The sequence below is a fragment of the Centroberyx gerrardi genome, chromosome 2 (assembly GCF_048128805.1).
Source record: "Centroberyx gerrardi isolate f3 chromosome 2, fCenGer3.hap1.cur.20231027, whole genome shotgun sequence".
Classification (NCBI taxonomy): Eukaryota; Metazoa; Chordata; class Actinopteri; order Beryciformes; family Berycidae; genus Centroberyx; species Centroberyx gerrardi.
Window position 1 is genome coordinate 26,361,626 of NC_135998.1, and position 27,574 is coordinate 26,389,199.

General features: G+C 39.8%; 1 protein-coding gene across 1 annotated transcript; it reads left to right on the forward strand.

Moving 5' to 3' along the window:
• Nucleotides 1-4,825: 4,825 nt before the first annotated feature.
• Nucleotides 4,826-23,164, forward strand: tbca (tubulin cofactor a). The gene is made up of 4 exons (XM_071901741.2): nt 4,826-4,983; nt 19,113-19,218; nt 20,911-20,997; nt 22,874-23,164. Exons 1-4 carry the CDS (start codon nt 4,931-4,933, stop codon nt 22,952-22,954), a joined length of 327 nt encoding a protein of 108 aa, XP_071757842.1. The 5' UTR covers nt 4,826-4,930; the 3' UTR covers nt 22,955-23,164.
• Nucleotides 23,165-27,574: the final 4,410 nt, after the last annotated feature.

Sequence of the window (27,574 nt, forward strand, 5' to 3'; positions counted from 1 at the left end):
CTAGCTTTAGTATTTTTGGTAGGGATGGTATTTTTAAAGGTATAACTATGGTTCTCAGTAGAGTGCATACCTCCGCCAACGCTATGCAGAAGTTAATAATTTCTTCCATGCCACATTACCAAGTTGTTTCACATCAGGAGATGCAAACATTTTCATGACTGGTCCTGAAATGGGACATGAGATCTGAGATTAAATTAGATCATTTTAGCTGATCATCTCAACTCTGCATGGCCAATCAGCTATATCTGTTCAGTTTCCATTAGTAGCCTACTGCCCTTCTACCACTGGACCAAGTCTTGGAAAAAATGGCAGGGCGGTTATGTCTAAACAGGAAATGAGCTCTCCAGTTGCCCAGTTGTTATTTGATTGGGCCAATAATGGAAAGTTTGCCTCTTTTTCTGTCTGCTGATTGGTCACAAAGTTTCATGGTGTTGTGTGAATCCCTTGGACAGTTATAATAATTTGTATGAGAAGCCACACCCACTGCCACACCCCTCTTTGGCCAATTGGTGTGAAAAGTTAATCAGTTCTTTCTTGCCCCATGAACAAACTTTTCCACAAAGTTTCATGCAAATCCATTCATAACTTTTGTAATATAATTATAATATATAAAATAATAAAATCATGTCATCAGCATATAATAGGATACCCAAAATCTTATCAGTAACTAAACTTTATAAAACTGATGGCCTTTCAGAAATCAATAAAAAAAATAAAATAAAAAAAATCAGCAAATGACTAGTTTTTTTTTATATATTGTCAGAATCTGCTTTGATCGCATTTGTTTATGTGCTAGAAGTGTGATTTTGAGACCCGTTCCACCATATAATGGCAGTGAATGGAGAGAGAAAAAAACGGAGCAACAGATAACAGAGAATTGCAGATTTTGGGGTTATATCATGTCCAGGAAGCTACACAAAACAAGATACTACCAAAGTTCAACAGCACTTTAAACTAAAGCTCCTAACTCCTATTTTTTGCTAACTTACATCGGCTTAAATTTGATAATACAATCAACTTTAAGATTTTAATGGCTACTTTTTAAGCAATAAATGGCTTGGCCAAGGCTTATATTACGGAACGTCTAACTCCATATGTACATAAGAAAGCTCTTTGACTGCTCCAAACTGTAAATTAATTACCAAAGTGTGATTCAGAATTTGCTGTCAGGGCCCCTAAACTTTGGAACAACTTGACTAAGGCAATACAATTATTTGATTCATTATCTTCTTTATGATAAAACTGAAAATGTATTTTTTATAAGCTTGCAATTAACTGATAACTTGTTACTGCTCTTATTATGCAGTAGCGTAGTTAATTTGTTTGCTGGGAGGCTGATATGGTCTCTGAATTTTGCTGAGTGCCTTAATCATAGCCTGGTAAGACCATCCTGATCACGTGACCTCACATTCTGGAGCGAAACAGAATGTGAGGTCACGTGATCAGGATGGTCTTACCAGGCTACCTTAATCAGCCAGCAGTTGTCCTTTTGCTTTATTATGATTATTATGACAGTTATTATGATTGCGTTTAGGATTAATCTTTCACTGATTGATTTGTTTCCACAGTCACACGCACATAAATATCCCAGAGCAGGGTGACATGACTTGGAGTACTTTGGAGTACACTAAGTATGTGATAATGAACAAGTTAGAGAATTTATTTAGGGAGTGATTAGGACCAGTTCCTGGAGAGCAGACAGTGTTGGAGTATTTGGAAAGGAAGGCCACAAACTGTGTTGGTCTGAACATTCAGATCCGACCTGCCCAACAATCTCATGTCGCTGTGATTAATTTATAATTCCTTGACATTTTGAGTCGGAATCAGTCAGTGTAAAACTCAGGTGGAAGACTATGTACTATGTGGCAAAAAGCAGCTGGTCAAATATAGGTTCTGAACCAATGTCTTTCTCCTTGGCAGTTTGGATGCAGCACATTTTGAGGTGCTGCCCTGGGCGCTCTAAATTGAGCATGAGTCAACTTTAGGCATGCTGCACTTCACATCAAGATGGAAATAGCCTTTGAAACTGGCTCTATCTAGGCAGAGCTCTTGGACGAGATGTTACAACTCTGTGCTCTGTTCTCCTCAGGAGGATGTCATGCACATCCTGTGTTTCACAATGAGCTAACTTTCTCTTGTCCATGTTTATTTCCAACAACATTACCCCCTTTGTTACGTCAGCTTTGCTAGCTAATGCTAATGTGTAATCATGTTAATCTCTTTCTAAGGACCAAAAATACTGTTCCTTAACATGAAGTCCCCAGGTGAGTGATCGGTTGCACTTTCATGTTAGCATCAGCCCAGAGAACTTTGAGACACAACAACAGCTGAGACACTAGCTCAAGACTCGAGACATTAAAGCCGGAGGAAACTGAAATGTGTGACTTCTCAACAGTTGTGTTGTCTTGTTACCTTTTGGGATTTAATAAAGATCGCAAAAGTTTAAAAAAGAGGCCGTATTCCTATATGGGGAAAGGCCAAACACACATAACAGAGTCTGGGACGCCAATAAGAATTTGCTCCTTCATTACATATTAACAATGTCACTAACTTATCGGCTGAGAGACATTCCAAGGAGTTCCTTCTCTCAGACCTTATCACTAAAGTATCACTCCGCCTTGTTTACATTCTATTGACACATTAGCTGAATTCGTAGCTTGACACTCCATGTGTTGAAAGCTGGTTGGACCACACTCAAGACCAAACTGGACGGATGATAAATTCCAATTGGTAGATATACAGTGCCACTCTCTAGATGTGTTCAGAGCCACTCTGAGCTCTCTGGTCAAAGGTGTAACTGTAGCCAGTGGTGTCAAGCTAACTGGCTAAACTTCCTGGCAAGCACACTGCCACTTCACGTAATAATAACTCTTCCTCAGACCACAACTCGGCACGCTTTATTTATATGATAGCCAGTGGGTATATTATGATAATGTTTAACTGGCAATCATTTATTAACACTACCTCTTTATAGTGTCATCTAATCAGCTATCGTAACCGTTTGTAAATAAATTCCTCTTACACTGTGTGCCACGTGCCGGTCCAATGGAACTGGACTGGAGTGTTTTATTGTCTACAGTATGTTGCATACATGTGTACATGTAAGGCTGCATGTGTCATATTGTGCCTGCTCCACCATGAGCAATTGCTTCAGCAACATCAAGTCACTGATAAAAGTTTTATTTTTTGCTAGTAAGAGTATCCATGAGGGATTGTTGACGTATCACAGGTTCATTTGCCCAAAAAAGGGATTCAGGATAAAACTGCAAAACCACACCTTCCCTATCCCCAGCTGTGAGCTAGGCAAGTACGCTAATGTAATAGAATAAAATCACCAATAATAGCTCAATACCACGACTTAATAACTAATGTTACTGCTAACATACACTTGTACAGTAATCCTGAACATGGAAGCCCACTTACAACAAAGAACTCCAACACACAATATGTGATAACTTAAAACAAAATGGTTACTGCAAGGGCAGTAACTTATGGGCAATCAGCTGCAGTGTAAAGGAATCCAGCACAGGCATTCAGACATGGCAATTCAACAAGGACCTAATGAAAATACTACAGTCTCTTAGACACATCAGCACCTGTAGATGCTTGCCCATTTGGCCAGGATTAAAACTATAAAAAAAACAAAAAAGACATCTGCACACCAGACCAGAATATGGAAAAGGAGAAGTGGTCCAAATCTCAGAATCATAAAATGGCCATTGTGCCCAATGCCATCACTCTGTAAAGACTTATACATTACTCACCCTATAACCGAAACAGTTCCCCATAAGGGATGCGATCACCTGTTCTACTACTCATGTCATCTATATGATCCTAGTGGCCTTGCTTATTGGTAAAACATCACATGCCTTAAAACAAGGCATAAGTGAACATAAGAGTTCTATACGACGTAATGATAGAGAATATCCAGTAGTCCATTTCATCAATCACATTTCAGCATAATATATCAACCTTTCATTTCTGTGGCATTGAAAAAGTTAGACTGTCTAATAGAGGGGGTAATTGGGTAAAATTGCTAAAACGACAAGAGTCATTCTGGATTTTTACTCTGCAAACTTTGATTCCAGCGGGTCTTAATGATGAATTGCTCCTGAATGCAATATAATCATATAGTTATAATATTGGTGTTGATTGTATCTTCTGTGACGTATTCATAGTTGCTTTGTAGCCTATTGGCTTTTCTTGTGTCTTACCTGTCATTCAAATTTGAGATTTTTCTAATGGCCAATCTTTATGACTCTTCCTGATTGACTTTTTGATTATTGTTTGCGTTCACTTTTATAATTAGAACTTCTAATGTCAGTCTTTACAGCTTCTTTGCCACTTATTGACTTGCTTGCTTGATGATTGTATACACCTGTCCACACCTCCTATGGCAGCTATCTACGAAGCTGTGTGTCTTTCTACACAAGTTTTGATGAAGGTCTTGCACCAGAAGTTCATTTGAAACACACAATACACTAAATACACAGTGTTTGCTGAGTGGTGTTGCATGGAGCTTTTATTATTTTATTATTTATTATTTTATTGTATTATTTATTTATTTTATTTTTTTATGATTCTATGCATTAAAACTATAAAATCAAATTTGGACTCACTTGCTAAAGCATGGGAAGTGCTATACCTCAACTGACACACTTACGTTTGGAAAAACTATGAGAAAGTGGGTGATTAGGACCAGATCCTGAACTGGCATACAGTAGACTATGTTTTTTTGTGCTGCCGGTGACTAAAATTCTTGTCGGCTGGCTCCTATCGAAAAAACTCAATTTGGAGCAGCTCAGAACGAAGGATTCATCCGCGAGTCGCCCATCACGTGCTTCAACTGGCGTACTGCTTTACAGTCTCTAACTGGCACTTAGGAAACGTTCATACTGAGCTTTTTGGTATCTAACTAAAACCCGCAACCATGTCAGATCCAAGAGCACGGCAAATTAAGATTAAAACTGGCATCGTTAAGAGGTAAGTCCGGCGTTTCGTTCCATCTAAAGATGAAATAACATATCAATACTGCGTACTAGCTAACTATACTAAGCTAATGTGTTAGCTTAGCCGTGTGGACAGGCCGGCTCGATATCAAACCAAACCCGGCATGGAGTATAACTCTATCCCGGTGCTTTAGCGAGGCCTATGGTCAATGGTTAGATGAGTACTTTTATATGTTCTGTTTGCAATATACCTCAGTGCTAATCAGCGGTAGCATCAAAATACAAGCTAATGGCGCATTTATAAATGCGTTGTCACGTTGTGCAGTTGTGTTGCCATGGAAGTTGCACGTCAAGATGCGTTTTGTGTATAACTTGCGAAGATAGCTAACGTTAGCTTGCTGATGGCAACTCACTGCTGAGGACAGTTAGCTCTTTTGGCTAGTCTGCAAGCTAACATTAGCAGCGTTGTTAGCCAAAATAGCAGGTGTTCTGATGAAAGTGGCTACTTACAGGCGAGCACTTCAACGTTTTATCAATGGGATATCATATTTACTCCAGTGGCTGTAAATATGAAATAAACCTTAACCAGCAATAGAGTCGCTTACTCTGAAAACGGTCTTGTCTCTGCCTGGACCAGTTCATTAAATTACATTACATTGCTGTCTTGACGCAGCTGTTGTCTGGCTTGTAACGTTACTTTTGTTTTATCGCCATATAGTAAGGCTTTTCCCAACATATAGTAAGGCTTTCCCCCCACCCAGCCTTAACTATTGCTGGGCGTTCATGATAATGCTGGTAGGAAATGCCCTGGGAAGCCCACATCGTTTTAAATGGTGTGGCCTAACCACACCATTTAAAACGATCGCAGTCCATCATAGGGATATTGGGTATAGGCATATGATACATGACTAGGGCCACTACGTGCATAATTAGGTCCCTTTCCCCATAGCTAAGTGTGACATTTGATGCTGTTTTACTCTATCCTCAGAAACATTTTGAGGGTTTGGATGGTTTGTCCACATTTTTTGTCCACTTTTGGCTAGTAGTCCTACTGGCGTAAAACCATGTTCATTATTTTCTATTGTTCTCCCAATAAAATGCATGTTAGTGCATTTGCAAACATTACTAAAGGCATCCACACATCCATACATGGACTTATACTATGTCATGACTTATTTTCAATGCATCACGGAACAGGGGCAATATGCCAGTATTTGCACTGCACTCATGTTCACTTTCTATTGGGCAGTATTCTATTGGGAGTGTTGGGCAGTTTCACACATCTCTGATTACTTTTTACACACACCTTTACAAACACATGGGGAGTTTGGAGCAAATTGTAAAATTTTAAGTTCACTTTTGTTTCACTGTCAGATTCAGTGCAAAACTACAGGTATGCTGGTGTTTCTCACACAAGCAGATGGGGAAGAAAGTGTGCGTGATGAGTTTACAAGCAGCAGCTCTGTGAGCGGCGGCGAGTTTAATGACGCACAGCATAACGTGACGCGCAGAATTACAAGTCGGTTTAGATGAATTCCTATATACTGACCAACCTTTGTGGCGGCCTGTGTCGATATTGTGGTGGTGTGCCACAAATAATGACTAGTTAGTTCCTGTTTACTATCCCACCCCCTTGTTCAACTGACCGCCTGCAGCACCTCAGGCTCCTACATATTGTAATGTTCTGAAAAACCATGAAGGTTCAGGGCTTTCAGAAGTTTGTTTCGGGCGATTCTCAGAAGCACTTCTGACAAAGCATATCCAAGCCTTTAATTGGAGACAAACTCTAAAGCCTTGTCCCACAATGACAAGTGAAGAAATAGGTGGCAAGTTTACTAGTTGAACAAGTTTACTTGCTCGCTTCATCGATTCTGCCATTACCAGAATTTTTTTCAGGGAGGGGGAGACAAGCTAGTTTAAAAAAAAAAAAAGGAAAAGCTACTGCTCGGTCCGAATATGACAACAAGCTTTAGAAAAGAGGTGAAAACAGCAACACAGCTGGCCCGCGTGTGTGTTTGTTTATCATTACGTCTCATGCAAATCTTCACATAGCACATGTTAGTTTCAGGATTGGTTATAGGGTCTGAAATCGCTTATTGCAGGTTTAAGCCTGAGTTTCAAACACGCTCTACCTTGGCAATGATACTGACAGTAATTTGTAACGTTAAATTGATAACGTAATTATGTTGTCTCATTTATGTCAACTACCACTGGGTGCTAAAAGATATTGTTGGTGCAACGGCAGAGTAGGCTAACTGTGATTAGTAAACACAAGCAGGTCAGATTATGGCTACATATTTTCTTTCTTTAATTTATTTAATATTACCCGACTGAATAAGCTGTAGTGAAGTTAATGTCATAGCAGTGGTCAAAGGCAACATCTGGTCGGTTCTGGTCACATCCCAAAAATACGTTGAAGAGTTGACATGTTTCTCCATCAAAATCTACAAGGAAAACACCCAAAACATTAGCTAGTAATGCAAATAAGTTATGGTTTCTCTCATTGCCAAGGTAGAATGTACTTGAAACTCGGGCTTCAAAAACTAAGGTACGGACTTCATATCCGCTACAATACAAATTGTGCTGCTATAGAGATTGTCTCCAATTAACGCTAACGCGTGGCTCTGACTTTTGTCTTTTCCTTCTTTGTAGATTCTTTGTACAGTAATCCTGAACATGGAAGCCCACTTACAACAAAGAACTCCAACAAACAATATGTGATAACTTAAAACAAAATCTAACGTTGTAAAATAACACCATTTATTAGGAAATCGCGGAACTTCAAACAAATCTATTATCTGGCAAAATGCTTGCACAAGAAATTTGAATTACAGATACATGTGAAATGCCAAAGCAATCTTCCGATCCAACTGCAATGGAAACGCTTTAGCAAGGGCAGTAACTTATGGGCAATCAGCTGCAGTGTAAAGGAATCCAGCACAGGCATTCAGACATGGCAATTCAACAAGGACCTAATGAAAATACTACAGTCTCTTAGACACATCAGCACCTGTAGATGCTTGCCCATTTGGCCAGGATTAAAACTATAAAAAAACAAAAAAGAAATCTGCACACCAGACCAGAATATGGAAAAGGAGAAGTGGTCCAAATCTCAGAATCATAAAATGGCCATTGTGCCCAATGCCATCACTCTGTAAAGACTTATACATTACTCACCCTATAACCGAAACAGTTCCCCATAAGGGATGCGATCACCTGTTCTACTACTCATGTCATCTATATGATCCTAGTGGCCTTGCTTATTGGTAAAACATCACATGCCTTAAAACAAGGCATAAGTGAACATAAGAGTTCTATACGACGTAATGATAGAGAATATCCAGTAGTCCATTTCATCAATCACATTTCAGCATAATATATCAACCTTTTGTTTCTGTGGCATTGAAAAAGTTAGACTGTCTAATAGAGGGGGTCAAAATCTATCTCCTGTCTTGGCTGCAAAAGCAGGATAGCTTTCTGTAACTCGTTTTCCAGTTGCTTTGTGTGGTAGTCCGGTGCATTTTCATTAGGGATGCACCGATGCCACTTTTTCAATGCCGATACCGATTACGAGTATGAAAGTTTAAGTATCGGCCGATACTGAGTACCGATCCGATCCATTACTTTTACTGAACAGTGCAGGCTTACTTCCTTAGTTTGGGGTCAATGGACAAAATTATTGAGATAAAATCCTTGTTTTTCCCACTGTTTGAGAAATACAGGCTTCTATGTGCCACAAATGCATAAAATCAAGACAGTTTGCTTTTATTTCTTACATGTTACTCATGGCTTTCGGTATCAGATTTTAGTCTTGGGTAAAATCTCCGATACCGATATTCCATTTTAGCCTGGTATCGGCACCGATACCGATACCAGTATCGGTATCGGTGCATCCCTAATTTTCATAGTGCCCTTTGACTTGACACTGCATCATCATATCTACATCATATTTAGACACATCTGATTCAGATGCACAGTAGACAACATATGGGGTCTGAACATCTTTCCCTTCAAGGCTTGAGTGCTCCACTAGCTCTGTAGCTCCTTTACCACGGGAGTAGTTCCAAATAAGTTGTTGAAATCCCCAAAGGAGTAGAAGTGTGCTGTGTAGGTAAAATGTTTTTTGTCATTTATTCTCATATTGCATCACATAACCATCATTCATCAAGTGGAGAGCGGTTGCTGACAGACTTTGCTCCTTCAGCTTCATGATGAAAGCTATCTGAAACAGTAGCCAGCATTCAACGTTAACCGTTGACTAACTGCCCAGTTGTCCAAAATGTTTGGACAACTGTAATGTATTTGTCACTTGCCCTAATGGGCAAGTAAAACAATTACAAGTGCATGGGTCAAAGGATCAAGTACTCTAATCTGAATTTAGGTGCATGTTCTCTCTGTGTGACTATGTGTATGTGCTTTAGTAATCACCTGTCGGATGAAAAATTGTGCCACAAATTTGTTGCCACAAGTGGCTGGAAGTTCTTGCTACCTTCTGAATGGAAGGAATTTAATAAATATTTAGATGCATCATTAAAACACCTTTTACAGAGTCGTACTATGTAGCCTAGATCGGTTGCATATCTTTCACAATCATTTCAGCAGTGAGACCAGCTACCAGAGGGTCTCTGGTGTCATAAAAAAAAAAAAAAAAACCTTTGGTAGCAATTGTGTCATTAACAAAAACAATACGTGGGCAAATTTCAAGGAAGTAAATGACAATCTTGTTCAGTGTAAGGTACCATGGCTCCACAACAACATTGCTGAATCATCTCAAAAAGCATCCAGCTATTCCTACAAGTGACGAAGACGGACCTAGTAAAACTAGCATGACAACATTTGTGCAAGCTCATTGGAAGTGTGACAGAAGCTGAACTGAGAGAATCTCACTACCGACATGATTGCTAAATATATGCAACCAGTCTGTACCTTTTTTTTTGTTTTTTTTTTGTTTTGAGAGTGTAAAGTGATTTCATTTGTTCTTTTTATCCATAATTTGTTCTAGCCTTTTGTAATTTTCAACATGCATTGAGATTCAAATGTTTAGACCATGCACTGAATAGTCAGCCATGAGAAAATTGACTTGTGCACATCCCTAACAATTAGGCTACTCATCCACTGTCATTTCCATTGCTGTCATCTACGTTTCAGTGTGTTATTTATGTTTTCTGCAAGATTTTTGAGTTTGTGGGCATGGAGCTGGACATTTTGGTGGTCTACCTGCACAAGTGTTGGTATCGCTTGTTTTTGGTTCTGTCATGCAAAAGGGGCGCAGACACATGAACTGTCTATCCTTTCTTGTATAGAACATAGTTCCTTCAGAGGTTTGAGAGGGACCCTGTTGGACTTTTGTTCCTGTAACTTTTGTTACAGGAACCTATTACAGTTTATGTCCTGTCAATATATAGGCTATGGGACCTGGATGACCTTTGCTAGATTCTTTCTCATTTTCTTACACTTCCTTTTTGACTCAGCAAGTTGCATTTTAATGCTCATTATCTGGTTCATCCAACTTGCTTGTTCTTTTTTTTCTTTCTATCTAGTGCATTTTCTTGATAGCTTGTCTACATTAGGATATTTATTTCTGGGGTTGATGATACAAGTGATCCCTGCTCTGTTGGTGCCCATTTAGAAGGGTGTTGCTGGTTTTCATTGGTGCAGCTGCTTAGCATGTGACATTTACCCACGGTGCCGTGGGCATCAAGAGACAAATTCATGTCAGTCAGTCAGTCATCAACTCTTCGTGAGATGGCCTCTAGCAGCCAAAGATGCCCTGTCTTTGGCCTCTCGCCTATAGGTTAAATATCACACTGACTCCCAAACACTGAGTCCCACTCTCTGCCATTAGTTTACAAACAACTAACTAAACTAAACTTAAAATTAATTAAAATAAATTAATTAACTAAAAGCTGCAATGTCCTATTCATTTATTTTCTATCTTTTTCTTTGATTTAAAGTATAAGCCTAAATCTCATTTTCCAGTCCATGTCATGAGGTAGAGCAGCGGATTATTTTCCCAGCATCTGTTGAGAAGGGTGCAATACTGGAATGTGGGCCAGATTTCACGAGGGCAGGGTAAAATTGATGATCAGACTGATAAAGTAGCCAGATTGTTCCAGCCCTGACAATGTGTGACACAAAGCTGTCAGTGCAGCAAATTCTCTAGAAACATTCTGTCATCAGTCAGCCCCCCAAAACTGAGCAGGAAGCCTGTTAGCATGGTTACAATATGGCCTGGTTGATTTTTTTCCCTCTAAATTTTCAAGAAAAAATGTAACTGAAGAAATTTGGGAAGGCTAAATCATGTTCTTCTCAGAATTGCCATGTGTTAGCCTAATCATATACCCCATACTTTGACTGAGATGAGGGTGGTAGACCGGCTGTCAACTGAACCAGTGAGCACAAACCAAAACTTGGAATAGGCCTCAAAGCCTATTCCAATAACAACTTGGACAGACGAGTCTAGTATTATTACAAGTAGTTATTAGGCCATTTTTGTCAGATGAAAGCTCCCTCTCTCTGAAACATCTCTGCAAAATATAAGCAAATTGTGTGGGTACTATTTAACTGGAAAAATAGGACAACAATGCTGTGAGTGTGCAAACAATATCTCTAGTTTGCAGACAGGCAAATTTGCACTCCGACCCTATCCTATTGATAGGAGGCACCTGTTAATTTATTTTTTACTTCACCTTTATTTATTTCAAGCTACATCTAGTTATATTAGGTGACACATGTTTAAGTTAGTATGCTACCAATTACAGAAAATTGAGTATAAAACAAGTGTGCTAGGGCTTGGGTGGTGGGGTGGGGAGTAATGCATTATTGCAGTGAGTGAAACTACATTGACTTTGTAACTAAGAGAATTGCTAAACAAAATATTTAGGTTAATTCATGCGTTGAATTGAGACTGTACTGGCTGGTGTACCAGCACACACTGCATTTCCCTTATGCAGGCTCTCAGGACTCTGCACTGCCTAAAAAATGCATACCATAATTCTCCTAAGCACTGTGCATTGCAAAAAGCATTACACACCAACGAACCAATGAACACACAGAGCGCAGCTCTTGCTTCCCCTGAGCACCTAATAAATAAAATGAGACCACCTCACTCTTACTTTGAACACAAAGGGTAATAGAAACCAAAATTGTGATTGAACTGTCACTTGCAAATAAGCACAAATATTTAAAGTTACCTCAACATTTGTGTGCTCTCTCTGCTTTGAAGTCACACATCTTGCTGGTGCTGTATGTACAGGCATGCAAACTTGTCACCTTTCGGCGAAATTCGCGACTTTGTCACTAGATTTAGCGACTTTTCAGAACCCCCTGGCGACTTTATTTCTGAAAAGCGACTAGCGACAAATCTGGCGACTTTTTCTGACCATAGGAAGCAATGTTAATGTGTTGAATCCCAAAGCATTTGCCAATAAATTGGTAGGCTGATGCCGGTTTGCTCTACTTGCTTGTCATCCAGAGAGGTCTAATGATCACAGCGCTTCCCACACACAGCGTAGCCCCCCTCCCTCCGCTGCGAGTGGAGACTGTAGGTTATATATTGATATGCAAATTAGCATATGACGTCATCCGGCGACTTCTAGCGACTTTTTGAGCAGCCAATAGCTACTTTCCTTGGAAACAAGTTGGCAACACTGGTATAATTGTAATTGTGTACCTGGTGGGGCTGCCCTTTGTAAATGTAAGCATATCATATGTAAAGGTACATTTGCGCTTAATAAATTAATACTTTGTACTTTTTTTTGCTCAATCTTGTAATTCTGTTAGCTTGTGACCAGCACCAGAGTAATCCTAAAAGTCATCAGAAATGAGCATTTAGTAGCTAATTTTTTAAAAAAAAATCTCCGGGGGAGCATACCCCCGGACCCCCCTATCGGGTCTGTGTTTTTCTCTGCTCACGCATCCTTCTCACCTTTTTCACCCCTAACCAGTTTGCATGCCTGATGTGGCTGTAGGTATTTGTGTTGCACATCCAAGAAACGAGGAGCTGAAGTTGGACAACTGTTGGACTGACTGTGTGAATGATCAGCAATGGCAGTGAAGCAGCTGAGTTGGTGTCAATAAATTTCATGATTGCTGCTTAATCTGAAACTTAAAAATTGTATCTGGGCGGGTGATGATTTATCTGGTCAGGGCTAGGGCTGAAATAGGCCTATATTGACAAAAACTCTAATTGCGATCATTTGACAACATATTGCGATTTAAACTGCGATTGATATCATCACAGCTTTTTCTTGTCTTCTTTAAAATTGTTCAAAGAAAAGTGATTTTGTTAAAAAAAAATTGTCAGGATTTACTGAGTTTTAGTATGATGAAAGGTTTTCACCAATATTGTACTTGATTCATGAATCAAAGATTAGCTGCAGCTTTTAGACACCTTGTTTAGAAATCCATTGTGGACGCTCTTCTCTTAAGCAATTAATTGCAGCCTCTGCAATTTGGAAATTGCAAGAGTTCATATTGCGATTTCAATTTTTTTTTATTTCAGGGTGCCTGAAACACTGTATTCACATATGGTTTTGAAGGATTTTACTTTTAAATGGAAAATAATTAAACTTATTCAACTTTCATAACTCATGGCTGTTACATAAACAAAGCAGATAGGGATGAAGAAGTACTTCAACAGGGGTCACTAGACTGAATTTGTGGATATGGGCTTTTTAAATTGAGGCTATAATTCTTAATTTCTGAATTTAACCCTTCACAAGTTAAGTCCACAGAGTACAATGATAATGGAAGAACACATTCAGTTACTTGGGCTTGGTGTGATAATTAGCTGAGACAATACAAATCAAGGCTGAGAGTTATTCAGATTAGTTAGCATCAGATCTCAATTATAAGATCTAATTTTGTACCAAAGCATTGGTGCTCAGATTAGAGTAAGCACTTTGTTTATGTGTTTTCCTGCTGTGGTTCTAGTCCTTTTACACCTCAGCTTAATTAACCTCAATGAGCATGAATGTCAATTAGACTATGTGAGTAAAGGACAGCTCCACTAACTGTAGCCATTCAGTTTCTCTTTCTATGTTGCTTTTTGTTTCTAATTATTTTTTAGCGTGTATATACAGTACATAAGGTTGAGACAAAGGGGGCAAAACATACTTTATTTGCGTAGGGCCTTCGAGATCATCAGCCTATTTTAGCCAGCCTATTAATAAAGCTGACATCCATTGTGAGCTTACCTCTAAATTTGTACAATGGCCAAATTTACCATCCTGAAATAGAAAATATTATAGATATTAAGAAGTGTGGAGAGATAATGGACTCAGTGTAGCATTCTGCATGATGGTCTAAATGTATCTCTCCACTATCAGCCAGAACTCTAATTCCCTACTGTCAATGGCCTTTGTGTAATGCGCTATCGATTGTGTTTTGATTAGGGTCAGATTACTAACAGGCTCCCCGATGAGAGCTGGTAATGATGGTGGCTGGATTTCCCATAGAGGATGATGTCAGATAGAGTATCCAATCTAGGGAAAACAACAAGCCCTAGCAGTGCAGTAGGGTACAATACTTTATCAACCAGTACAACCCCATTCAAACTGAGATGTCCTCATATGTATTTTTGTTATCTTCATGCTCTTCACTACCTTACCTGACGTTTTGGGGGGTTGAATACACCATTTGAGCTCAAGAAAGGAGACATTTCCTTTCACCCCTCCTGCCCAAAAGCATGACCTTGGTGTGGGCCCTTCATCTAGGAGTTAGGGTTAAAAGTACAGACTGTCATTGCTCTCTGTCTCTTCATAATCTTGTGTCCCTCCCATGCTGTCTCTTTCTCCTGCGTCCCCGTCTTTTTCTCTCCTCTTACCCTACTCCCCCCCCCCCCCCCCCCTCTCTTTTATATATGGGAGTTGAGAGGAAGCCTGCCTGCTCTTTTAGCCAGGCCTCTTTCCAGTGGCTTTTGCACATTCCAGTCAGTGCCTTTCTGCCCTAGCGAAGCGGATGCCCTTAATAAAATGACAACAGTAATTTGCCTTTGTCATTCCGGTCCCGGCACAGGCTACATCGTGGCTCAAAAATACAGTGCTAGAGGAGGCGGCCGAATGTGTGTGTCGGCTGGCTCTAATTCCCTTTTTTTCTATTTTCCAGAGAGCTGCCTTTTCCATTAAGCTTGAGGTGGCAGGTCTATTTAAAACCAGCCACGACCCCACCCCTCATTCACACAGCGCTCCAAGTCTGAGAGAAATAAGAAATTAACATCAGGACTGGATGGGGAAGAATGGACATTTTGTTATTAGACTGTCCTTCAGTTTTATTCAAATTATTCCAACCTTCCTCCCTCCATCTTTTCCTCTCTTTGCCGCCTTCTTTGACTCTAAACAAGTGACATCACTCATTCTGCATCAAGCGTGAGAGGAAGGCAGGAGCTGCTATTGCATATGGTCCCTGTTTAAAAGCGCCTTGATGGAAACGTATTAAAATGAGCGGTAATTGATGTAAAATATGACAGAGTGCTGTTGGTTTCCTTGGCTAAGCAAGGAGCTGTGCAACACAGAGGGAAGGGTCTCCAGTAATGTGACTGATTAATGAAGGATCACTCACTCACGCACACGCAGCTGATTTTATGAAAAATGAATTTTGTGTCGTCATTCCGACAAGCAAGCGCAGCCGGAAAAAGACTATTAGTTGGGAATCATTATCAATAGCGATATTTTCAAACTCCATTATGCCAATCAGGGTCGGAATCTATTTAATAGATTTAGTTCCATTTGGCCCGTAATTGATAAATAATCAAAATTTATCAATGTACTCAAGCCCATTTTCACTAACAATCAAGGAAAAGTGGCCCATTTACCACCTGACTTGGTCCAAATTAGGGACTAAATTGATGATCAATTAATCTCTAAAAAGGACTAGTGGTGTGTGTGTGTGTGTGTGTTGGGTTGGGGGTGGATATAGGAGTCAGATAAGCATGGCGATAAGGCGTGAGCTTGAAGGCATGTTAGCGCACCAGAAGATTCGTAACTGCCCGTCTGCTGCATATACACTCGTCACTGAAAAAGTTGGGAAAATGTCTTGGGGCATATAAGATAAAGTTGGAACTCAATTTTATTTAACACTTGAGAAAGAAGCAATTCTTAAATGCATTTATTTGAAAAGCATATTGGTAACAATGAATTAAATTAGCATTCAATTCAGTTCACAGTGGGATGTTCAAGAAAAATCAATGTTTGAATGTTGTTCGTTGGATAATGACATTGATCAGGCTCATTGAATTAAAAAAAAAATATTAGTATTGTGGAAATTATCTTGACTTGAATTGCATCGAGTGTCTTGCCTTGAGTGACCATTATATGAGGAAACTAGCCACATACATTTCACCTGAATTAATGTGAATTAACATTGTCAAAAGGAGGTTGAGTTGGAAAATTATTCAAAATGTGTGTCCCAAATTCAGTTGTTTACTGTTATAAATGTGACAAGATCCATCTCATGCAGGAATGTAACATGCTGAACTCTATGGCTCTACACAGCATTCTCTTAAAGATTTATGCTTAAACCTTAACGCTTTTGTCCCCTGTCTTGCTGAATATAAGTAATTTCTTCCCTGTTTATATCAAACATGTTCCATTTGTGATTCTAATGCATTTCTCGGGTCCAACCTCAGACTATCCCATACCTCCCTTCAGCCTTCACTGTCCACTAGGAAAGGGCATGGATTGAATTTTATCAAAACTGAAGCCAATTCCCATTCCTTTGAACAATTCTCATTCTATAACTTTCCAAGATTTTGAAATCTGGTCTACAACTATGGTAAGCCTGATACACCTACAGCCAGGTAGTAAAACAAGTAAAAATGAGATTACAAAGTGCAGCAATCCACATACATTCAGTGACGTTAAGAAGACCTTTAGCCTGCAGTAATCAATTGAAGAACACATTCACTGTACTAATGAGTCTGCTTTACATTTAACATGCATCCATATGCCTATTTTGGGAAGATTATAGGTTGAGATGTCGCACAACATCAGGCTGTTTCTGATTAGATTGTTCACTGTGCATCTGAAATGAGTAGGGCTACTTCAATAGGACAACCTATTGAAGTAGTCCTTTATTTGGCTAACTTAAATTTTCCATGTCTTTCATCAGCTAATAATCAACATCAGTGATATGTTCAAATGGAATAATGATACAAATATCTAACTTCTATGGCCTTATATCGTTTGTGGTTGTCAAATATTAAAAATTAGGTCTTCCAATGCAACATTTCCTCAATTATCAGATAATTCAGTGCATTTCCTACTTCTTCATAGTAGTGAAGTAGTGGGGAATTTTGTAATATGTATTTGCTGGGAAGAGAGAAAGAAATGCTGTGATTGCTTCACCAGAGCAGGTTAGGTTGATTTAGGTTGACCAACAGTATGACAACCAGTCAGCCAGCTGAGAGGAGGGATGGAGTTCTGCTTTGTCGGATGATGACAATATAATAACACAATATGCTGAAAAACGTCTGAAATGCAACTGAGGTCAATGCAAAATTGAGATTATAAATGTAGAATACATTAGATTATAAATGTAGAATTGAGATTATAAGTGTAGAATACATTATCATTAGAATACAGTGTCCCATAATTATTCTTTGAACTCGATGTGTCAAGAATTAAGATATTTTTATACTGACAGTAGGGCTATTGTTCACAATGACAATAAATAAAAATAAACATTGGAATAAAGTGCAGTTGCTAAATCAAATTTGGATCTGAAAGACTAAATGTGGTGATAGTTTACAGGATCTGTGGCCATTGACAGCAGGATCAGTGTCAGATATTGAGCCAGGAGATAATAGATACACTCTAGGCTAGGCCAAGAATAATAATAATTATCTAATACTTTTAATAATGATCATAAATTGAAGAAAATTGCTGCAGTCGGTAAGATATGGAGTTTTTATCTACACAATTGATTACTGCTTTGAATAGCCTAAATGTTTATGCTCATGTCTCGAGGAATAGACTAATTGCGTGACTAAAGTATGTTACTAGGCCAAGACACTGCCTCACTGATTAAATCATTGTAATTGTAACAGGACATAATATGAATAATTAACTGCCAACTCAAAACAGAAAGCCTTTAAGTTCTGAGACCTACTACATTTCCATAATACCTATACAGTGTACAATCAGAAAACATGTAGGTCTACTGTAGCAATGCAGCCCTGAAATGGAAAGGGTCAAACTTTTAGTCCATACACTCACTAATTTTAACTAATCGCGACTTCATGTTAAGCCTAACACAATGAGTAGTTACCTCCGCCAAGGAGGTTATGTTTTCGGTGCCGTTTGTTTGTCTGTTTGTTTGTTTGTCTGTTAGCAGGATTACGGAAAAACTACTGGCCCGATTTTCATGAAACTTCGTGGAAGGGTGTAACATGGGCCAAGGAAGAACCCATTAAATTTTGGAGCGGATCCGGATCCGACTCACAAACAAGCAATAATAGCACGAACCTTGGCGGAGGTCTGCGCTCTCCGAGTGCCCTTCTAGTTATTTAAACAGTAATGTTGCTTTGCATAGCTGCTGTTTGGAACAATCTGCATAGCAGTTTACAATTATTAAACAACAACAATAATCAGGATAGCCCATATACTTTTGATTGGACAGGCCTTGTTCATAATTTACAAAGAATTACCTTTGCACGTGAAGTTGTATTTAAGTGGGCGAGGGAGCGACATTTTCATTTCAAATAAGCATTAATGATCATTTATGAAGGCCTTTTTACTTGGATATTCAGGACCATTTTCCAACGTGTAAAAGTGCAGCCTACAATGCATTAGATCACAATATGTACGATATGTCAAAATTCATATGGAGGCATGATGCAAGGCTGGTTTCCACTTGGATAGCGGTCTTCTGCGTAGCCCTACAGCAGTGAGGAGGAATGATGTGTTCGGGGGTTGTTATTGAGGTGTGTATCTAGCCCTCCTACGGGAGATGATCTAACTCTGTCCCCTCAGTCAGAGAAATGTTGAAGAGAATGAGGATGGATGGCCTAGTCTGTAAAAGGTGACCATCACAGGCACCTTTTTATGGTTCGGCCTATATTGTCTGTCTGAGCGGCTGTGCATTTATGTTTCATGTTTGACGCGACGACGCTGCGTGTCACCGGCTTTAACTTTGAACTGTCTTTTTCTCTCTTTTTGTCCGTAGGCTGGCAAAAGAGAAGATTGCGTACATAACGGAGGCAAAGCAGCAAGAGGAGAAGATCGAGCGCCTGAAAGCAGAGGCAGGAGATGAGTATGTTATCAAGAAACAGGTAAGTTGGTGAAAGGGCCCGTGGTTTAAGGACTGACCAACAATTGAGTGTTTTCGTGTAAAAATGTTTGTGTATTAGCCATTTGAGAGATATTACCTAAGAGTAGAGCTCTGTCGATCTCAACCAGTAAGTGATGGAGGTTTTGCCCTCCCTTAGTTATGAAGAGAATCCTACCATCTTGATGATTTGAGTAGCCCCTCATTCATGTAATGAGGTCAGTCCACAATGATAATTAAGAATTAGGTTTTGAGAGGAGAATCATTAGTGATTTTGTAATTCGCTTGATGCAGATGTAATTATATCATGTAACTTTGGAGGAGTTTGATAATTACTGACACATGCTGGTAATTTAGAGCCCCTAACAGATCACTGGCCCATATCCTGCTCTCTCATTCTCTCTCACTCTGCCTCCACCCCTCCATCATCTCCCCAGACTGGTGCAATGGAGAAGGCAATAGAGGGTGTGGAAATATGAACGACACATGAAGACTTTTGTCCTAGCCTTGTCATCTCCAGCACTGGCATGTCCGGATAGTGTCTTAAATATTGGTCTTAACTAGTTGTTTGTGGAGAGATTCTACTCTCCTGCGTGTTTCAAGCAGGGTGGCGCACCAGTAGAAATGGCAGAACAGGCCCCATTTTGATGATGTTTATCTGATAACATTAAAATTCTGTGCATGTCTTGTTTTGTTTGTTCATTTATAGAGTGACGGCTCACACTGAGCGGTAGGCTTGGCTGGTGTTAAATGGGGGGATTGGGAGGCCAGATGGATTATGGTTGGAGATGAGAGGTCTGAGGCAGGATGGATTAGAGGTTTTTATTTTAATGGAATCAATACGCTGTAAGTGTCATCTTTATCCAGCGCTGATGGGATCATTCCACTGCACTGGGAGGGCACCATGACTTTTCTCTGTTTCAGCACTCCTCTGCTTAGTCTGGCTCACCTTGTCACATCTAGATGGAAACCAAGCCTACTAGTTGTCCGCTTTCTCTCCGTATGTCTGTTGGTCTGCCAGCCTCTCGTCTGCGTACGAGTTCATCTCCATGTGCCTGTTTGTGTGCATGGCCGTGTAATGTATATGTGTGCAACTGTGTCCATGTTTTGACTTTCCAGCTCGACAGAGGGATAGGTGAGGAAGCATCTGTCATGAGCGAGCGTGTGTCTGACAGTGTTAGCCGACTCTTCTCTGCTCTTTAGGGTGCCAGTTGGGGGAATTCCACATTAGCCGTGGCTGTGAAAGTTACCCAGGCTGTAACACAGTTTCACTCCAGGCGTAGTAATACCTCTTTACGCCTGATCACAGTGCCCTCGGCTCAGGGTTTCTTCATTCATCCAGGTGTGCAGTCGGAGCGAGGCGGTCCCCCGCTGCCCAACTCCCTGCCCGATCAATAACTCAATAACATTTTTCATACCGCGCGCTTGTTGGGGGATGTTAACCACAGTAAAGTCTATGTGGGACACCCTGCAAGTATTTTCAGGAATTGGGCTACGTCAAAATTCAGAGAATGAATATGCCTGTATCTAGCCATTCAAATCAATGTGTTAAAGTTTGAAAATACACTTGAAAAACTGTTCGATAGTGTTGATTTTGTGATGACGGGTAATGAGGAATGATGATGGGGGCAGTGGCAGGGGTTCTCCAATTAATAAAGATGGTGATGGCACTGATATGGTGTCTGTGTGGTTTCAGATGGAGGTGTTGCAGGAGTCCAGAATGATGATCCCAGACTGCCACCGCCGTCTGGCCATTGCACACGCAGACCTGGTTCAGATACTAGTAAGTAACACTTCAGTAATAGTTCAAAAATCTCTCTACTCTCGCAGCAGAAGAACGGTTAATGTCTTTATTATCCGCCTTGTTAACTCAGTTTATGGCCTTCTTGAAGAATTACATTGATTGTCTTTTTGTGATAATATAGACACATGGTGACCAAAATGACTTATTTTTCAGAGGTTTAGCCTATACTTTTCACCATTGTGTACAGTACTTTAGTAGTGTAATGATAATGCACTGCAAGTGGGTCACTTCAACAAGTTTCACTTTTATTAGAAAACCACTTCAGGAAAGGTTGGTCCTCGCAATCAAACAGTATATTTTGTCAATATGTCTTTTTATTTCTACTGTATTTCTTACAGTAATTGTAACTTTAAATGATCTTAAACTAAACTGGCAGTGTTCATGTGTGTGAGAGGAGACACTGCTCTACTTCTGCCCTATCAACAACATATAGAGAAGCCAATGACAATGTTTCCTTATTTTTGGAACTATGAGAGATTGGAGAAAATTTAAATATATTGCTGATGAAGGTTTTGTTTGAATTCAACTTATTTGAAAAGTGGCAACACTAATATGAAATACAAATATTTTTGTCTTCTGGTAGCCTATTGGATGATGGACAATAAACACACCATCTACTGCAAGATGTTGGTGTTTCAGTTCCAACACTCAAACAGTATCCACACCTATTGGCACCTAGAACTAATTTTAACAAAGTTGAATTAAACGTGCGCGGTTTAAAGTATGAGATATGTTCAAGCCTAGTTTCTATCTGTCTGTACATCCGCACCGGGTGCTAATCCCTTCAAGACTCGTGTTGATGGATGTGGAGAAAAGCGAACATACGCATGCATGTCTCGGGGTCATCCTAATTAATGCAGAGCAACAGTCAGGCAGCTGGCACTGCAGTGAGAGTCGCTCAGACGAGAGCCGAATGGAAGGGAGAGGGAGCTAACCTGGAATTAGTTACGTGTCCCCTTCCCTATCACTCACCCGTCCTTCTCTCCTCCTTTTAGACACACACACGCGCATATGCACACACTCATCACAGTTCATTAGCAGCGCTGTCACCGCAGTGGCCACCGCAGGAACTCACACGCACTTGATTAGCAAAGGATGTGACCCCGTACAGTCGCATGTTACCATGGCTCTTCTGCCCTCAGTCCAACCCTTTGCTGTTAAATTCACATCTCAATAATATAATTCTGGCCAAGACTAATGCTGAAATATGCCTCTGAGGGTTATGCATTATTTATTTGGGTGCTTGCCTGGATGTGTGAGTTATACAGAGTCGGGATGGGACAATATATTGAAATTTTATATGTCGCAATACAAAAATGTGACAATAAAAATGAATCGTGATATTAGCTACATTTTATTCTGCTGTAGTAATCACATATGAGATACCTTGACCATCACAATTTCATAAGCTCTCCATCAAAATTATATTATTTGCACTTTGTAGTGACATTTTTAAATTGTTTACATTCTAGCAAGCCAATGCCAACGCTAGAAAGATTTGTGGCTCAGAAATTAACATAATTCTGCACAGTCAGACTTTGTCGTCATTGAACTTTTATTTATTACATCGTATCGTGGTTGTATCGAATCGTGAACCCCATATTGTGTATGGAATCATATCGGGAGAGAAGCATATCGTCCCATCCCTACCCAAAAGGGGTTTGTTTAAATCGTTTTAAGCCGCCTGTTACACCAATAAAAGAAAAAGTAGTGGATTTATTCTTAATGGGCCGGCTGAATTTCTACATTTTGTTTGGTGCATAAGTTTTCTCAGGAATTGGCAATACTTTTTGTTTTTTTTAACTGCAATAAAACAAAAAATCTCAGTTTCTTGTGTGTGTTTGTGTCCTTTCAGGAAACAGAAGAGGATTTGGCTGAATCACAGGAGTACAAAGAGGCTAGAAACATATTGGACTCAGTGAAGCTTGAAGGATGATGTTCTCACTGTGAGATTCACTACTTAAATGTCCATTCCTTTCGTCAGGCCTTGTTTGGAACCGTGGAGGCAAACAGAATCATTCAAAGTCTCTCTTTTTTTTTTTTGATGTAATTATTTCTACATTTTACAATAACGTGCCACCTAATTTTAACATGCTTCTCCTGTGTGTACAATCTCACAAGCATCAAAATAAACATTCTCACTTTCTAGAGGAGTAGAGGGTTTTTTGTTGGTCACGTTCACTTCACACACAATCCACAGTTTAGACTTGATGTGATTAAATACGCATTCATATTTGTTTGTTGTCTTTTCTGCAGCAGTAACCATCAATTATTAATGGTATGGGTCCACTGGTGGATTGATTTGAAGTATTTGGAGTCACAGCAAAAAGCAGAATATTCCAACCACCACTCAGAGAGATCACTACAAGCCATGTAAATGTGTGCACTGATGTTATTATGGGATTTTGGGGTTTTTTTTTTCTCCATTTTTGCATTCCTTTTATATTTATCTGAGTTGGTTAATCTGTATGGTGCTGCAAAATAAGCCTATTGGCTCTAAAATGCCAAACCCTTGTGAGGATATTGTGTACCAGAATACTAACTGATGGACTTAATTGCACAGTGTATTCACTTGCTGGTGTGCATGTTACAGCAATGAATTGAATTGTGTCGTGATATCTGCAATAAAGACAAGAGCAGCTTGGGCAGTCCTGTCCGCTACATGACAAATGTTGGTTATGGTCATGAATGACAAAGTATTCTTGTCGGTGCACCGGTGAGATCTAGAATTCAAACGCTCTAAAATAACGGTACCTTTATATTACGGCTGAGAGAGGCTTTCCTAAACACTGTAGGCCTACTATTAAATAAACTCAGTGGCCAGACAAATTAAGGTTACATTTGGCTTGATCCTTATTTTACAGATTTCGATAATTATCGGGATCACCCCAAAGTCTCATTACCGCCCTAATGAGGCGCTGCTACTCCGTGACATCTACCTCGCCCCGTCTCGTTAAGGAAATCGCTCTTCAATGCTGATTATTTTATTTGGAAGCATAATTATATTTCTTTCGGATAAATCACGGTCTAATCGAGTCCATACAGAGGGCAGCGGCGCTAATTGAGGCATGAGATGCGGCGGCGGGGCGCTACACCTGGGTGTGTGTGGCCCGAGGAGCGCTGTCGGGCTCGTTACTCAGAAGTAACGGGTTACTCGTTACTCGTTAGCCCACTCGTTTCAGAAGTAATGTTATTACTGTATTATTAGCCTAGGCTGCACACTTGGAGCAGTCATTCGCTACACTCATTGTAGGCCTATTACACACTACTTTTACATTATAACGTTAAACTACATCCTCCAGAATTGACAGTTGGCATCACTCTTCCCTTCAAAAATCAGAATAACTGAGTTCAACCAAATAGTGTTGATCACCAATTCTCTTTTTTTGTCCTTTTACGTCATAAAATCAAAGTAGGCCTATTGAGAATAGCCTACTTCAACTTAGAGAAAGTCAAATTTTCTGCCATTTCTATAAACAACATAACAAAAGTAAGGCCTATTATTAGATCTGCTGCAATTAAAACGGTCATTCGTTACACTACTGGTGAACAGGGCGATGATATTAGAAATGCTGTTGCTGTAACGCGTTACTAAGCAGCTATCACCTGACGCAGGCGGGCGAGCCTCTCCCTCTCTCCTCCAGCACAATAACTTATTACTTCTAATCCCCCAGACTGTCACCAAATCAGCTGCACGAAACAAGAATCTCATTTGTTAAACTGGGGCTTGTGCAGATGGAAGATCGATTGTTTTTCTCCTTAGAAATCTCTAATTGAGTGAATACAGACTGCACGAGCGGACCTGAGAAAGGAATGAGAGAGAGAGAAAAAAAACAGTCAACCAAAATCATCCCCTGTTGTAGCTGCACGTCATGGGACAGAGACGTGGAGGCAAGAGTGAAGGGTGGCGGTGATGAGCTGAAAGGGAAAATAAAGTCTCTGGTAATAATAGGCGGCAGGTGGCCGACAGAGAGACTGTCCCGTAACCAGAAGTTCGCAGGTTCAATCCCCATCAGCCGTGTGTCCCGGCGAGATGTCCCACAGCGAGACACTGGACCTGCGCACTGGTGGAGAAGGGCGTCAGTTCAATACCTAAACTACCAGCCACGGCCTCAGATAGCTCATGTGATCCTCCAGCTCCAATACAGCGTACAGTATTACATTTGTTTTTCTTGCAGTTTTATTAAAAGTCACTCCTCATCTCCAGAGCGCGTGAAAATGTCTACTTTCCACTCAGATGCGCCGCATTAACTTGCAGGGGGTGAATTTGTTTGTTTGTCTATTTTTATTTATATCATGGGTAAGATTGATGTGGGCATGTTATTGGAATCTGCCGGGGAGAGATGTAACCTAACTGTGCTGTGGTCCTTGTTTACCCTAATTACAGCCTTATCAACTCAGCAAAACCAAGACCTTCATCACCACGCGCACACACACACACACACACACACACACACACACACACACACATATACATACACGGCCTATTCAGACAATTTAATGTAGCCTAGTGAAAAGATGCCTTTGAAGTTGAACTAATCATAAAGACACTAATGTTGGGAGTTAGTAAAATAAATAAGAATAATAAGAATAACCGCTTTCAAGAACAGAAATTCATCTCCCACAAAAAAATACAAAATTAACAAGAAATTGGTTCATCATACAAATCAAATCCAGGGCACTATAACAACAGCATAATAAAAACAATAACATCAGCAACAACAACAGTAATAACAACAACCACAATAATAGCCTAATAATAATAAAATAATAATAATATGCATGTATTATTACAAATTGAAGCAAATCTGCGAGCCTGGTGATTTTTTAAATATGTCTCCAAATGAATTGAATAAAATGTTTTGTTTTATACCTCCGTCTTCCAAATAAAGCTTGAAATCTCGGAGCTCAGTTCAGCAGCTGGTATTGGCGTAAAGAGATTCAATCTATAGGTGTTGTACGAACTAAACCAGTTAAATAAATTGTATTACAGGGAGCCAATGTGTTCCCACGCATTGTTGTCTTCCCCCTGTCTGCTTGGAGCAATCAGAAACTTATTTATTAGGGGGAAAAATCACTACATCCACCATGGAAAAAAGCACTTCCTTCACCATCTACATATTAAAAATACAAAAGTAAAAATAAAAAAAATAAAAAAGTTAATATTGGTTTTTTTTTCATAGGCCTTTCTGTAACATAGCTCATCCCGCATGACATCTCATGAGCCCCTCTCGTTGTTTGGGTTAAATATGACCTACTGCTACGAGAGGAGTCATTCACTTTTGTTTGTACAGCTATAAAAGCACTGAGCTATTGAAAAGTCGTAAAACGAAGCGCGCAATCCATCATCCCGCAATGGGGACCGAACAATGTGATGATTTTAAATGATCCTTATGGTTTCAGCGCGCCAGGCAAAGCTGCCGTTTAGAATAGCGCAGATAAAATGCAATGACGAATTAAAAACAATAATGGTGAATTATTTCGAATAGCCTATACAATTACTAACAGTCAACAAACACATGATTTTTTAAAATAATTTTGTAAGTAAAATGAACAAATCCACGAATATATTCTAGAATATCCCCAGAAAACAGAATATACAAGATAGCCTATATCTTGAATTAACCACGCTCACTTCCAGCCTTTAGCCTCCTTTTAGGCCAAGTCCAACTTCTTTTAAAATGTAAGATGTGATGAGGACAAGAATTATTTCCAAGTGCGCACTCTTGTTCCTTTCCTCGTTTGAGGGCGTCGGCGCAGAGACGGGCTTTTCTACAGATCCCGATGCGTCCGAAAGAGACTCCGCGTGCGACTACAGCAGGCTCCATCCTCCCCGGTCTGTCGTACCACCAGATTGCAGACAAATCAAAGATGAGCAGAGGCAATTGAAGCCTGGATGGATGGAGAAAAGGACCCAAAAGAGCCCCCGGTTCACGCTCGGACGCCTCCTTTGTGCCACTATTCACTACATAATAAATAAACCCGCTTTCTCAAAACGTCCCGACATCTGTCTAAAGCATGTCTGATTTTTTTGTTGTTGTCCTTATATAGGCTATATTTGGGGAGCTGGTGTGTGTAACAAGAAGCTATTGTGCTAATTGAGTGTAATGGTGGTTTATTTAATGACACGAGGACCTGCTTTTTTTAGCCGGGTTTCAGGACTTGTTCTTGTCTTGAGTGGAAATGAATAACCTTAATTTGGAAAGATTATGAAAAATCAATAATATGGAAGAAATTGGCCTGCTCGAAGTGTTTAAAGCATGATTATGTGCTTCCCCATGTAGGGTTATCTATCCAGGCGTCAGGGTGCTCCATGCCATTCGAGGTATTAGCTGTGTCCCTTTATCAAAGGCAAACATTCACAGCTCATGTTAAACACCAACTCTCTTTCCACTTTACGCCGAATTATGCACTTAATTTGCTCACATATCATTTACATGTCCCTCCCTTCTTGACAGTTGGGCCTAAACACTAGTAAATTACCACAAATTTATACTGATTTTGCTCTGATAATTGCAATAAAAGCTTATAGATTTGGCACTAATTACATAAAAGC

Excerpts from the sequence above, each read along its gene's own strand:
- tbca (XM_071901741.2), top strand. The coding sequence starts at position 4,931 with ATGTCAGATCCAAGAGCACGGCAAATTAAGATTAAAACTGGCATCGTT. Across the intron at positions 4,984-19,112 it reads AAAACTGGCATCGTTAAGAG|GCTGGCAAAAGAGAAGATTG; the intron begins GTAAGTCCGGCG and ends TTTTGTCCGTAG. Across the intron at positions 19,219-20,910 it reads AGTATGTTATCAAGAAACAG|ATGGAGGTGTTGCAGGAGTC; the intron begins GTAAGTTGGTGA and ends GTGTGGTTTCAG.